The sequence below is a fragment of the Amphiura filiformis genome, chromosome 7, assembly GCF_039555335.1.
Source record: "Amphiura filiformis chromosome 7, Afil_fr2py, whole genome shotgun sequence".
NCBI lineage: Eukaryota > Metazoa > Echinodermata > Ophiuroidea > Amphilepidida > Amphiuridae > Amphiura > Amphiura filiformis.
In genome coordinates this window covers 58,185,984-58,201,531 of record NC_092634.1, presented here as the reverse complement: position 1 = coordinate 58,201,531, position 15,548 = coordinate 58,185,984, and the positions used below count along the sequence as shown (strand labels likewise).

Genomic DNA, 15,548 nt, shown 5'->3' with positions numbered 1-15,548 from the left:
GTGGATTCAGATAATACAGATCTATACTACACCAAGCCTAGAGATTTACAGAGCCAATGAGGGCTATGGACTATCCATTGCCCTCAGATTTGGCCTTGGTGCCCTTCAATATCAAAGCATTCTTCAGTACATAGGCACCTTTTGCCCTTTGCTCACCAGCCTTGAAAATGAGTGCCCTTGAAAATGTGACTGTCAAGGCCTGACTTACACATTGCAATGACAAAACTATATGGAAATGAATCAGAATAGTATAAATTACACTGTTAAGGGCTGGGGTATGAACGTTTGGACAGTATTTATTGTGGGACATTAGAGCACATCAGACATATCGAATTGCATTCTGAATACAAAGAATGTCATTCTGATATCAAATAATTTTGATTTTTTGAAATTCGCAATTTAATACACATTTTATGGCAAATCATTAAAATTGATATTTTGATATTTAACAGTACTTGAAGTAAACTTTATAAATCTGATGATTTATACTTTAAAGTGTATGTAGGTGGGATGAAAAGCCGACGATCAATTGAAAATTTTGACCTTTCAGTATTGAAGATATGGATTTTTTTCCCAAAACACCAAAAAAAATTAGGTCTTTTTTGGTTTTAAATCCATATCTTCAATATGAAAGGTCAAAATTTTCAATTGACCGTCGGCTTTTCCTCCCTGCTACATACACTTTAAGAATATGTCATTAGATTTATATAATTTACTTCGAGGACTGTTATATATCAAAAATTTGAAAAATATCAAATTTTTATAATTTGTCATAAAATTTGTATTATATTGTGATTTTCAAAAATGAAAATTATTTGATATCAGAAAGACATGCTTCAGTATTCAGAATGCAATTGATAGGTCTGAGGTGCTCCCATGTCCCACAAAAAATACTGTCGAAACGCAATAAACGCTCATTTTAGATCCCTTAAGTAAGAGTCCGACATGGATATACTGTAAGGCAGGGTTATAATAGCAGCTAGCAGGGTTTGAGTGGTGGTGGGTGACAATTTACAGAATCCGATAAATTTAACAAAATAATTATTATTTTCCCAATATTGGACAAGAACACATGTTCCCCCGAGTTTGAGTGGTGGGCTCCAGCCAGGACTGTAGCAAGCATGGTGGAACAGGGAGGCCATGGCTATCCCCACTTTTGTCATGTTTTTCTAAATAGCTATACCAATTTTGGTGTATTTGACACCACACATTTTTCAACCTAGCCACGGTCCTGGGTACTGAAATTAACCTTAAGTGGCAGGCTCCAGACTCAGAGGTGAATAGTTGTGGGCTCAACTGCCCATTACCACTGCCTGCCCACTGTAGCGACAACCCCTGCCATATGGATGAGTACATGGCTGTATTCAGCCAGTATAGCATGTGATGTCATAGTGCATCTATCCACCTCTTAATCATAAAACTAAACATGATTTTACAGTTCAACCTCTTTATGGACCTTCTTATCAGGTCACTGTTATCTGGCTATAGTAACCTCCATCTATTACCATTTTTATATCACTGGAAACCTCTGGCTCCATAATGTTTATGTACAAAAATTTTCTTGCAGATTAATTTGTTTTGCAAAAATATAGTGAAATTTGAATTACGTTCTGGACTTCTGGTACACCAGAACGAAATTACAACACATTGTGTATCATACGGAACAATGTAATGCACTTAATCATGCAAACGCAAAATTGGATTCAACTGACATTTTGGGAAGCTTTTGTTGTGGATATCTACTGAAAAATGTCATAAAAAGAGGATGCTAGGATCACAAGATAGTTTTAATCGGCCATTGCCGAGTCCCATTTATCATGGCCAGATAACAGAGGTTGGACTGTATGCATATTGTAAAAGTGGAAATTTTCGTGATACATTAATTTCCGCGCTTTTCACGCTCAATGCAGCTATCGCAAATTCCCGAAAATAAAAACATGTGAATATGTTCTTTTTATATAGGTCTATGTAAGAAAACTCAAAATCGCGAAATGTTAAAACAAGTGAAATGGTTAAAAATCGCCAAAGCGCGAAAATTTACACACACGAAAATCACAACTTTTACAGTACCTTGTCTGAACATACCTTCACTGTAAATACTATATAGCTGGAATGTACATGTACACTGTACAAATATAATTTACAACTAATTATAATTCTACTTTACACTGAACAGACTAGACTTTCAGCAACATATCCGCGTTTTTTCCTTTGGTTCTTCTAATTGTAGCGTTACTCTTGGTGTTGAAAACCCGCCTTTGATTCCGTCCCACCCCTCACGAATCTGAAGTTCACCTTCTTGTAACTTGACATAAATTTCTTTCGCCATAACAGAGAATGCCGCCTCCACGTTGACACACATCTTTGCTGAAGTTTCAATGAATCTCATATTATACGCAGCTGCAAATTTCTCTCCTTCTTCGCGGAGGACTTGCCGTTTGTCTTCCTCCAAGTCCGATTTGTGTCCAATTACCATGTATGTAGTAGCATTAGGGTATATAACGTTTTCTTGAGCTTCAAGTAGCCACTCTTGTAAGTTTTCAAAGCTTCTGCGATTGGAGATGTCATACATTAGCATCACTCCAACAGAGTTCCTATAGTATGACGTGGTGATGGACCTAGAGTAGGGAGATGAAACAAAACATAACACCATTATCAATTAGGGTTGGGATTTTGGTAATTTTGTGCCCGGTACCCGTTTATTTTTCAAGGGTACCGGTACCAAATTTAAAAAATTTTTTTTTTTTTTTTTTTTTGAATTTCGGGTATCCGGGCATGGAATTCCTGCCCGGGTACTCGGCTACCCGGGCGGGACTCGAATTCCCGGGACTCAGTCCCTACCTTATTATCAATCGTATATAGTTACATTATACATTTTATCATCAAACTGGTTCATTTAGCTATTAATCCCCCTGGGTCACTCACACACTACAGTGATAGACTATTTAAGTGACCACAAAATATTTGCATCACATAAAAATGAAGGGAACTCTTCAAATCTTAATTCTTTATACCCACACGTATGAATGCAGGGGCGGCCAAAACGAAGGGGCGGGAAAAAGAGGGGCGGCGAAAGAAGAAGGGGCGGCAAAAGGTATTAGTAAAGAAAAAAGGGCGGAAAAAATTTGAAAAAGTATAAAAATTTGTGACTATACATCAAAATTTGTTGCTTTTAGGGCGCTAGCGCCTATAATCCTTTTTTTTTTTTTTTTGCTCTTCACTTTTTCAAACCACCGAAAAAAAAAATTAGGTCAACCTTTTCGGTAAAAAGTTTTTTCAGTTTTGGAGTGTCCCAAGCGTCAATTTGAAGCTTGAACCTACCCACTGTAAGTAAGCCTTAGCATATTACTGACATCGATTTTATGCCGATGATTGTGCTCAACAAAGCTGAAAGTATGACCTCAATCATAGGCATCAAATCGATGTTGATATCAGGACTGTGATTGATGGTTTAAAAAAAATCCTGGCTGGGACTAAAATTGTGAAGCATAGCTCTTGTCCTTCACGGCCGGGAGTCCAGGGGCAGCTTAAGGGCCCCTTGTGGGGTTCAAGGGTAACTGCCCAGTGGGGGTCAATTGGGGAAAGCCCCCTGAAGCCAGAGAGCTTCTGCACATTTGGCACCACAGGAGAGGCCATTTCATGGGGTAAAACGACAGTAAAATGGAGTACAACTTTTGTAAATGTTTCTTTACTTGTGTTAAACACAATCTCAAAAATACGCTGTACATATGCAAGTACCACTGTTGATTATACCCATCCCAAAACTGATTTTTTTTTTTTAAATCATTTTTTAAATTTTTTTTTTTCGGTTTTGGAGTGTCCCTGGTCCTAGATAGCTAAATGCTAGGATCATTCATGGTTGACCTACAAAATGTACCGGTATGCAAAATGATGATTTGTGTTCATCCGATACTCTATTAATGATTTTAAAATGCATTGAATTTGTATCCATTTTGAAATCAGTAGAGTATGACATGAACACGAATTATCACTTTGCATATTAAAAACACAAACAATTTTTTTTGTAGGTCAACCAGGGAAATCACCAGTGTTCTTATTGGTTAATTAACCTCAATCTTACCGGTTAATTAACCAGTTAATTAACCGCATCTTATTTAACCAGTGGTAAAATAGGTTAATTATGAATTTTGAATAATTCTGATGCTTTTTTAAAGTTTTAACATTTTAATATCATTTCAATGTTCACTGGAAATATTAAAAGTATTCTTCTTTTTGTTCTCTAGTCCTAGAGTGTCATGCACCACATCATAGACCATATATATGCAGACTATGGTCTATGAGGTATGAGCACATACGTACAAATCCGTGGGGGTGGTTCTTTGACAAATTTGGTACGGGGAAGTCGGGGATGTGCCATGCAGAATTTTGGATGCTAACTTTCTCTATACCTACTCTTTGCTGTTATCAGTGTACCGTACCAATATTTCACAAAAAGCACCCAAATCTGCTCTAATTGGGCACTTTTAGGGGCATTGGTCTCCACTGAAACCCACCAGCCATAGATAAGCATAGGGAAAATTTGTAATTTTTGAGAGCAAAATATGCGTGCCAGTTTTCAAAATGCGTAATTTGCACTTTTGTTTCCAAAATGCATGAATTTTCTCCCCAAAGAGTTTGGATTTGCAATATTTAATTAAATTTTACTTTTTTTCTTCTTTAATTTATTGCAATTTTTTGTGACGGCCTATTTTCTATATTTTTTCAACATGGATTGTGTTGCAGATCATTATGGATTCTTTGATATTAGTATAGTGAAAACCTCCAAGTTTTTGGAAAATTAGAACTTGAAAAAAGGTTATTTAATGAAAATCTTAAAATTTGCGGTCGGATCTATAATAGTAACGTGAATAGACCTATCATATAAGGCTTGACTACAAAAGATACTCTTATAAATTCATCTACGCATAGTTTCCACCTCGATACACCCGAGCACTCAAATATTTCCAGCACAGCGAGTTTAGCCTACACGGTTATGTGCATAACATCGTAAGAGCTGTGTGAGATCTAGTGGAATTAGGATTCTGTGATTGGTTTTTGTCAAAACCTCAAGTTTTCCCTTCATCCAATCCGAATTTTTTTTTAATATCAAACGAAAGCTAACACTTTCCCTAAAAATACGTTTCCCCATTTGGTCAATAGATAATGCAATTCAATGTTATAGCAAGGCGAATGTGGTAAATCTGTTGAAAACTACCTATCCCAGCACATTTTTTGACCAAGTTTATATGGAAATAATTCTAAAATTTTAAAATTTTAAAGCTTAAGGTGGACAAGCACACTTCTGCTCATGTTAAATACTTGCACAATGTTCTTCAGTATGATGGCATATTGAATTCCGAGCTTGGATTTATATATTTTTCAACCATAATTAACCAATCTTACCGGTTAATTAACGTTAATTAACCGCCGTTTATAATTAACCAGTTAATTAAGAACACTGGAAATCACAGCCCTGACCCAAATGTCAAGGCTTGAGGTAGGTTGGTCCAAGCTTCAAATTGACACTTGCATTACACCATAATATTTTGCAGTAAACCTTTGACGAGCACATACTACCGTGATGTTGCAAAGAGTCAGAGCTAACTTGTGAACATGTACGACGCAAAGTTTATTCATAAATTTCAACTCGGCAACAGCAGATAGCTTCAGCAGCCAATCATAGACATTATACAATGTAGGTATGCTACATGTAGGTGAATTCAAATTTGCCATCAAACTGCATCATTTTATATATCAAATTAAAGCCCTTGAGTAAAGAAAGCCAAACTGAAAACCTTTTTGTCATAGCACTTTCCGTAGCAAAGTTACATCTTGTCAAAGATTGACTTTCATCAAAAAGATGCTGCTAGCAAAATTCCCCAAAACAGCATTTCGGTGGTGTTTCTAGATCTTAGTCTCATGATGATGGCAGCTTTTTTTAATGGAACTGCTATCAAAATCCCTCTAAAATTCCATGTGTGATTGTCTTATCATCATAAAAAATCATATATTTGGGTCAAGTGAAGTATAGAAAACATATTTATGTAGGTTTCCTTGACCAGCCTGTCCAATCTGTTCTTTTAAATCTCTATACTATGTATTGTGTTTGGGCCCGGTCTATGCGAATTTGGCTGACTAGCAAATGTGTTAACTAAGGTTTGCCTGGCATACCTAGACATTAGACTTGTGCATTTCAATGCAGTAAATACACTCTCTTCAGAGGTTTACTGCAAAATATTATAGTAGTACAGTGCCTCTGGATATGGCAATGCTGGGTAGACTCGCTCGCCAGTCCTACGATACATACAGTACCTAAGGACTGGCTCACGCCATTTTGTCTGTCTATGGAAAATACACACTTAACGGTTTGCGCAGGTCAGATATTCGAAAAATTTCTTCAAAATTTCATCAAAGGTATATAAAATTAATACCCAACTTATTGTGCATGCTAATTTAAGACTCGGTTGAAACAAAATTAAGGATCAAATGCATTTTAGTGTCCAAAAACTCGTACTCGTTTTGTTCTTTCAAATTAGTGTCTACTTCATTTAAAAATAAAGGCTCACACAGAATATGCTCTCTCAGCTCATGCTCTCGTAAAATGTTTACAGCAATTTACATTAAATAAAAAGTAAAACGGTTACTGGCAGAGTGCTAGCCGCCCTAGATCTGAGACTGGTGTACGTCATGTACTAGTAGGAATTCCAATTGAATAAACACAGCTTTCAACAGGGTTAGTCCATATGATATCAAGGAGGTCCCCACCTGACCCCCTCAGATTTGCTTTATATTTTAGTCATATGTTGTACCTGTAAAAATATTAAAACCTGCAAATTTGAGGTCTGTAGCTCTTCACGGATTTTCTGTGGTAGCCATTTAAAGTTGGCGTATGGGGGTCTAAATTTGGACTCAAAAGTTGCTCTTTAAATAAATGTCATCTTTGGGAGTCTGTGACTTCTTTACAAAGAGAGAGAGAGGTCTAAAACCTTGTATACACACTAACTGCATGCCCAATTTGTCAAAAAGTTTAAAAAAAAAAAAAATCGGTAATTGCGCGTTGTGTCACGGGGTCATTAAATATGCAAGAAAAAATGTAATGTTTTGTAAACTGGTAAGTTTAGCCCCCCTAAATTCACATTTTTTGTCATATTAATTATTTTATGTTGTCACTGATGCTAAATATAGGTTAAATACAATACATATCCAAAAAATAGAGGTCACAACTCATTTACATTTCGAACAGCGCCCTCACGAAGATGAAATTTATTGCAAATTCAACATTTTCAGGGGGTCCAAAGTCGATGTGGTCCACCTTCAAAATTTATAAAACATTTTTTTTATATGACTACTAGTCTTAAATTACAACTTTGCAAAGTCCCAGTAATTGTCTAGGTTGACTTCATATAAAACGACACGCCCAAAGTTGACCATTTTCTTATGATTGCATGTACTGCAAATGTGCGAATTTGGAAGGCTTAAAAGTCAAATTGGCCACAATATTGAAAATAAATGATTAGATGCGTAGTTATTGGCCCTATTTACTTTTATTTCCATTTTATTTTCAATATACAGATTTTCTGTGGCAGCCATTTAAAGTTGGGAGTAGGGGAATATAACTTTGGACCAAAAAGTTGCCCTTTGAATAAATTTCATCTTTGGGAGCCTGTACCTTCCTAATAAAAATAGAGAGAGGTCTGAAACCGTGTATACACACTAATTGCATGCCCAATTTGTCAAAAAGTAAAAAAAAAAAAAAATGTCTGTAATTTTGCGTTGTGTAACGGGTCATTAAATATGCAAAAAAAAAATGTAATGTTTTGTATACTGGCAAGTTTAGCCCCCCTAAATTTACATTTTTTGTCAGAATAATTGTTTTTTTGTTGTCACTGATGCGATATATAGGACAAATACAATGCATATATAAGACATAGAGGTGACAATTTATTTACATTTCGAACAGCGCCCTCGCAAAGATGAAATTTAAGTTGCAAATTCAACATTTTCAGGGGCCCAAAGTCAATGTGGTCAACCTTCAAAATTCATAAAACATCACTCTTATATGACTACTAGTCTTAAAGTACAACTTTGCTCAATCCCAGTAATTTTATAGGTTGACTTCATATAAAACGACAAGCCCAAAGTTGACCATTTTCTTATGATTGTATGTACTGCAAAGGTGCCGAATTCGGAAGGTTTAAAAGTCAAAATGGCCACAATATTGAAAACAAATGACTAGATGCGTAGTTATTGGCCCTATTTACTTTAATTTCCATTTTATTTTCAATGTTGGGGCCAATTTGACTTTAAGACTTCCAAATTCGCACATTTGCAGTACATGCAATCATAAGAAAATGGTCAACTTTGGGCTTTGTTTTATATGAAGTCAACCTAGACAATTACTGGGACTTTGCAAAGTTGTAATTTAAGACTAGTAGTCATATAAAAAAATGTTTTATAAATTTTGAAGGTGGACCACATCGACTTTGGACCCCCTGAAAATGTTGAATTTGCAATAAATTTCATCTTCGTGAGGGCGCTGTTCGAAATGTAAATGAGTTGTGACCTCAATTTTTGGATATGTATTGTATTTAACCTATATTTAGCATCAGTGACAACAAAAATAATTAATCTGACAAAAATGTGAATTTAGGGGCTAAACTTGCCAGTTTACAAAACATTACATTTTTTCTTGCATATTTAATGACCCCGTGACACAACACGCAATTACCAATTTTTTATTTTTTTTTATTTTTTGACAAATTAGGCATGCAGTTAGTGTGTATACAAGGTTTCAGACCTCTCTCTCTTTTTGTAAAGAAGTCACAGACTCCCAAAGATGACATTTATTTAAAGGGCAACTTTTGAGTCCAAATTTAGACCCCATACGCCAACTTTAGGGAGCGATCGTTATTTATGGCAGGGGGGAATGGGTAAATTTAGGGGGGAACCCGAAATTTTTTGTGGTCTTGAGGGGGAACCTGAAATTTTAGTTGAACCAGGAGGGGGATTGTTAAATTTTAAATGGAGAAAATTGAGAAAACAAGGGGAACGCGAAAATTTTGAGCGGACGCGAGGGGAACGCGAAATTTTTGTCGATATTTTTGCCAAAACACCCATTCCCCCCCCTGCCGTAAATAACGATCGGTCCCTTAAATGGCTACCACAGAAAATCCGAAGAGCTACAGACCTCAAATTTGCAGGTTTTAATATTTTTACAGGTACAACATATGACTAAAATATAAAGCAAATCTGAGGGGGTCAGGTGGGGACCTCCTTGATATCATATGGACTGACCCAACAGCGTATTTCAAATTACAACACGAACACACAACCTTGGATACAATGCTAACCAATTACGCTTGTTTCCTTGGCATGGTGATGATGGTTGGATTCACTTCGGTGTTACTCACGCACAGTCGCACACACTCATGACACTGGCGTATAAGCGCGTACATCGTGCAATGTGTACGCAAAAAAACCCATCACGCTATTGACAGCTGCATTCATTCAATTGGAATTCACTACTATAGTCTCAACACGAGTACTTTAGATTTAGCATGTAGAAAATATAATTTATGAATGATTGGTGATATCAACATTCATTGATAATCAACATGATGATGCCTAGACGTTCGCTTTTCGTATCTCTTTCCTTGTTGGAAAGGTATAACGTTGAGGAGATAGGAACATGTACAGAGGATCCGGGACCTACTCTGCCATGTTTGGCTGAGTAACGGTACATGAACACGGTCTTTTGTGCCTATGTAAATTAGTCATTGTGTAAAGCTGTGTTTATACCCAGACTGAATCATTGTCGCTAACTACACAAGTTATGTGTGCAATTTTAGAGAACGTTGACCGACAGAGGGTGTCAATATAGGCCTACGTGTCGCTTTTGAAAAACAGCGAATCATGCGCATGCTCACCAGGCAAATCGACGGCGATTTAGTACACTGACCATGCGTGCGATTCAGGTTTCTCCAAAAGCGATTGAGTATAAATGCATCTTTAGAAATGACCGGCGATTGTGTGTTCTCAAGTGGCTTTTGTCATGTTAATTAGTGACCTCGATCAAGCATTGAAATGCTGTCATTTTTTGTACTGGATCGTTCAAGCATCTCCAACAAATTTTTCAATGTAAGTGCCTCTGGCCCTAGTAGAAGTAAAAACGGATACTATGCCCAGAGTTCTAGCCTAATCTAGTCGGGATTATGCACTTTCAGTTTCTCGCGCGTTTGAACGGGAATTGGATTGCGTACTTTTTCGATGTCTAGTGAGCAAATTTCTTCAATATTTTGAGAAAATGATGTCAAATTTTCTATTCTATATTGTTTGGTAATAATGTCTTTTGCCAATAGTATGTTTAAAGTTGTAATTTTGTGTTTTTGATCGCAAAGATCGGATATTTTCGTCCCGATTCAATTCTGAACCCTTCGCAAGGGTGCCGATTTCGCAGAACTTTGACGATAATTTTGCCTTTTTTGGACACTAAAATGCATTCGATCCTTAATTTTGTTTCAAGCGTGTCTTAAATTAGCAAGCACAATAAGGTTGGTACCACTTTTATATACATTGATAAAATTTTAAAGATTTTTTTTCAAGTTTCTAACCGGCGCAAATCGTTAAGTGTGTATTTCCCATTGACATCCAAAATGGGAAATACGAGTCTGATGGACATAGGAACGGCGTCCATGAGACTCAGCGAGTCTAGCCTAATCTAGGGCTAATGATGCCTAGTAAAAAGCCCCATTCCATTAATTAACCATGCATGTTAATGTCTTCCATTCATATACCTGAATCGTTCCTGTCCAGCAGTATCCCATAATTGTAATTTCACTCTTCTACCAGGAGCTACTTCAATTAATCGAGCAAAAAAGTCCACACCTACAGTCGGATCAGAGATTTCCACAAATTTACCATCACAAAAACGACGCAATAATGAAGACTTTCCGACGGTTGAGTCGCCTACTAAAATTAACCTAAATTGGTACTCCCAAATTACTTCAGGAGGGAGACCCACGAGTTCCTCATTCCCTAAACTCATGTTTTTATGCTTCTGTAATTTCTATTTCATAATCATAAAAGAAATCTATAGAAAATACCAATACATAACATGTAAACACTTGTCCGTATGTGATGATCGATTGGTAGGTGCAATTATCATGGTGACTGTATACTTCCGGGTTGAATCATGACCTCGGAATCGCGTGATGAGCATACACCCGTCAACTCGACCCTTATCAACTCGACCAGTAAAAACCGGTACATATCGCAGAACCCATCTTCATAAGGAGAGGCTGACATTTTCTTCGGAAAGGAAGGGGGGTCCTAAATATACTGAGAGGGCTATACATTTTTTGAAAGAAAAATAGGGGGGGCGGGGGTGTTTGTTTATATATTTCCACTTCAATCAAATATAAACTGAGATCTGATCTTTGTATTTCAAACTCTAATTTTGAATCTTGTTTTGTAGAAATAGAAAGAGAAAATACACGAAATATGTTAGTAGGTGCTATTTATCGTGCACATACGAAAATTGAGCATTTCATCAAAGATATTGGTCCTATTTTGGATCAAATAACTAAAGAAAATAAGGAATGCTATCTAATGGGGATTTTAATATAGACTTGTTAAAGGATGACTGTCACAAACAAACTCATGAGTATCTTAATCTTGTTTATTCATATTCGTTCATGCCAACAATTTACAAACCAACTAGAATAACTGAACATAGTGCAACCATTATTGATAATATACTTACAAATAATCACAACGATGTAAACTCAGAAATAATAGTTACTGATGTCAGTGATCATCTATTAACTATAGTACTCAAAAATCGGGCAGTAAGAAAAACATCGCCTGATGAAAGAAATTATTTTATAAGAGGAATCATAATACTTGTAATATAAATAATTTGAAGCAAAAACTTTCCAATGTGAATTGGCATGCTGAACTGGATAATGAAGATGTAAATGATAGTTACAATAAGTTTATACGTATTTTCAATAATGTATATGATGAATGTGTGCCTTTGACAAAACACAAGAGTAATAATAAAAGAGAACCAAAATTTCCTTGGATAAGTAGAGGTCTTCTCAAAAGTATAAAAACTAAGAATAAGATGTATAAGAGGTATATACAAAAGCCATGTGATGAAACGCTTGAGTCATTCAAAACATATAGAAATAAGTTAAACACGTTAATACGAAAATCAAAAAGAGAGTATTATAAAAAGAAATTTGAATCTGTTAAACACAATCTACAAAAACATGGAAAACAATAAATAGTATTATTGGACGTAACAACAAAAGAAATATGCAAGCTAAATTCAAAAATGATGAAGGCGAAACGGTGTCAGATCCCCAGACAATTTCAAATGAATTTAATAAATATTTTGTTAACATCGGACCTAAATTAGCTTCCAAGATTACAACAAATGGCAAGAAGTACTATGATTATTTAAAGAGCCCATTAAGCAGTAGCATGTACATGAAATCAATTGTTGATGAAGACGTTATAAAAATAATACATAAATTTAATCAAAACAAGAGTGCTGGTCACGATACTATTGGTAATTACGTGGTAAAAAGGATTGCAAAGGAAATATCGATTCCATTAACTATTATATTCAACCTGTCTATTACTGCTGGTGTAGTACCAAATGAGTTAAAGATCGCAAAGGTAATTCCCATTTATAAGAAAGAAAATCCAGAAGTTTTCTCAAACTATCGTCCAGTTTCTGTTCTGCCATGCTTTTCAAAAATACTTGAAAGGCTTGTGTTTAACAGATGCATACATTACATTGATAAATATGAAATTCTAAATGATAAGCAATTTGGCTTTAGATCTAAACATTCTACCTATATGGCTATCTTGGAATTTATTGACAAAATTGGTAATGCTGTCGAAAACAATGAGACAACTGTTGGGATTTTCTTAGATTTGTCAAAAGCCTTTAATTGACACTATCGACCATAGTATTTTATTACATAAACTGGAACATTGTGGTTTTAGAGGAAACGTTTTAAAATGGTTTAAAGATTACTTACATAATAGAAAACAGTATGTGTATTACAATTCTTGTAAATCTGAACATAAAGATATAATATGTGGAGTACCTCAAGGCTCCATCCTAGGCCCATTATTGTTCATTTTGTATGTTAATGATATCATAAATACTTCCACCATTCTAAAATTTGTCTTGTTTGCCGATGATACTACTATAACTTATTCACATAAGGACATTGTGTCCAAATATATACGATCGTATCAACAATGAATTAAAAGAAGTAAATAATTGGTTTAAGGCTAATAAGCTATCAGTGAATGCAAGCAAGACTAATTATATGGTGCTTGGTACAAATCACAAAACATCACACGTATTGTACAATGTTACTAAAAATATTATATTAGATAATGTAATCCTGGAAAGGTTGAATAAGACCAAATTTCTTGGAGTGACAATTGATGAGAATTTAACTTGGAAATTTCATATTACCAACATCTCAAAGAATATATCTAGAGGTGTTGGTGTAATAAACCAACTGAAACATTTTGTCCCCGAGCGAGTAATGTATTCACTATATTGTACTTTAATACTTCCTTACATAAACTATGGTATCTTAGCATGGGGAAATACTTGTCAAAAATATTTGGAAAAGATTTTCAAACTTCAAAAAAAGCCCTTAGAATGATATCGAATAGTCACTTTTAAGTCACTCAGCCCTATTTTCAAGAATTACAATTTGCTTAATGTTTATGATAGTTATGATCTCGAACTAAGCACTTTTATGTACAAGTATAATACCAATCAGTTACCAAAGGCCTTCAATAGTTATTTTGTTGAGCAGAGGAATCACCTCAGGTATCACACAAGAAACGCTGAAGATTACAAGATCTGTCTTACAAAAACAGAGTTTGCTAACAAAACAATAAGAACCGCCGGGCCAAGAAAATGGCATTCGATTGACAGATGCGCCAAAACGGCTATACATCAGTAAAACTCTTTAGATCCCAAATTAAAACAAACCTTATAGAAATGTACACTTAATACCTCTTAGTTTGGATTTACTTATTTTTATTTTTCTCCTTTTAAAACAAAAAATCGATTAAAATTAACTGATCTCTTAGCATTTATACTATATTCACAAAATGTCAGCTTTCTTGTGCGATATACGTACGTGAGCAAATGTTATGAAATCCTAATTTATATTCTGCATGTTCTTTATTCATCATTTTTTTTCCTGCTTAGTTCGTTCTACATGAATGTATGAAAGAGGGTGGGGGGGTGTTTGTATGTATGTAATTGTATTTTATTAGACAAATTAAGAAACTTAGGCTAAGGTTAAGGGGTGCTTGTTCAGGCCTTTTTGGCCTTCTGAGCATCTCCTCATTCAAATGTGTTGTTTTGCTGTTATTGTATTGTTGTATTTTGAATGAAATAAAGATTGATTGATTGATTGATTGATAAAATTTGTATGACCAAAATTTAGGGAGTCAGGTAGGCCTATTTTAAAAAGACTGATTTCAATTTTTTCCTGTTTAGGGGTAAGGTTACTAAGGTGTATCGGTGGGGGGGGGGGGGTAATATAATTTCTGTTGCTAAAATAGGGGGTAGCAATTTTATTGACACCAACTTTTTTGTAAATTTGGGACCCCCCTTCCAAAGCCTATACCAGCCCCCTAATGAGCCCTGGTGGGAAGGTAAAATTGGGGGCAAAAGGGAGGAAATCAACTTTTGGTAACCCGAGAGAGGGGGGGGGGGGCACGTGATTTTTGACACATTCATAAAACACTCTAAAAAGGCTTTATAGGAAAACAGTACGGAAACGATTAAACATACAAATTTTCCTGCTCGCAACATGTATCCAGACCATTTAAGGTTTGTATATTGGGACCCAGCAAACACAAAACGTTTTCGACATCATTCGCAAAAGGTTATAAAAGGTTGTCAGAAAACGTTTAAATGTCGGGTTATATAGCCTAAAGGGTACATTAATGGTATAAAACGTTTTCATAACATTAAATAACATTTGTTGGTAATTTACTGCACAGCAAACACATTTAAATGTTGGGTTATATAAAGGGTATAAAAACGTTTTAATAACATTCCAAAAACATTTTACAAATCATTCTAAACAGAATGTTATTTTGGGGTTGAAAAAATATTTTGCAAAAAATGTTTGCCCAAAATATTTACAATAACCTTTTAAAAATGTTTTCCCGACATTTAAATGTTATTAAAACGTTTTGTAAAAAACATTTTAAGAACATTTCTGTGTTTGCTGGCAGGGTTTTCTTTAAGCATTTTGCTGAAGGGGTATTTTCAAATTTTTTTGACCCTTTCAATTGTGAATTTTTCCTCTGAAGGAGTCAAAAACATTGCCCAAGGGGTATTTTTATGATATTATTTTTGAAGACATTTTTAACAATATGTGTGTTTTTGGAGCCATAGGCGTACATGTAGATCCGGATTGGGGTGGTGGGGGGGGGGGGGATCTCCCCCAATATTTTGCCAGGCGGGAGGGTCCATACAAGCATCCCCC

The 15,548-nt window shown here is 35.5% G+C and overlaps 1 protein-coding gene across 1 annotated transcript; it reads right to left on the bottom strand.

The window, feature by feature from the left end:
* Nucleotides 1-862: 862 nt before the first annotated feature.
* On the bottom strand, nt 863-11,140 carry LOC140157397 (ras-related protein Rab-39B-like). The gene is made up of 2 exons (XM_072180578.1): nt 10,794-11,140; nt 863-2,618 (listed from the first exon to the last, which is right to left on the bottom strand). The coding sequence occupies exons 1-2, from the start codon at nt 11,042-11,044 to the stop codon at nt 2,186-2,188; spliced, it is 684 nt and encodes a 227-aa protein (XP_072036679.1). The 5' UTR covers nt 11,045-11,140; the 3' UTR covers nt 863-2,185.
* Nucleotides 11,141-15,548: the final 4,408 nt, after the last annotated feature.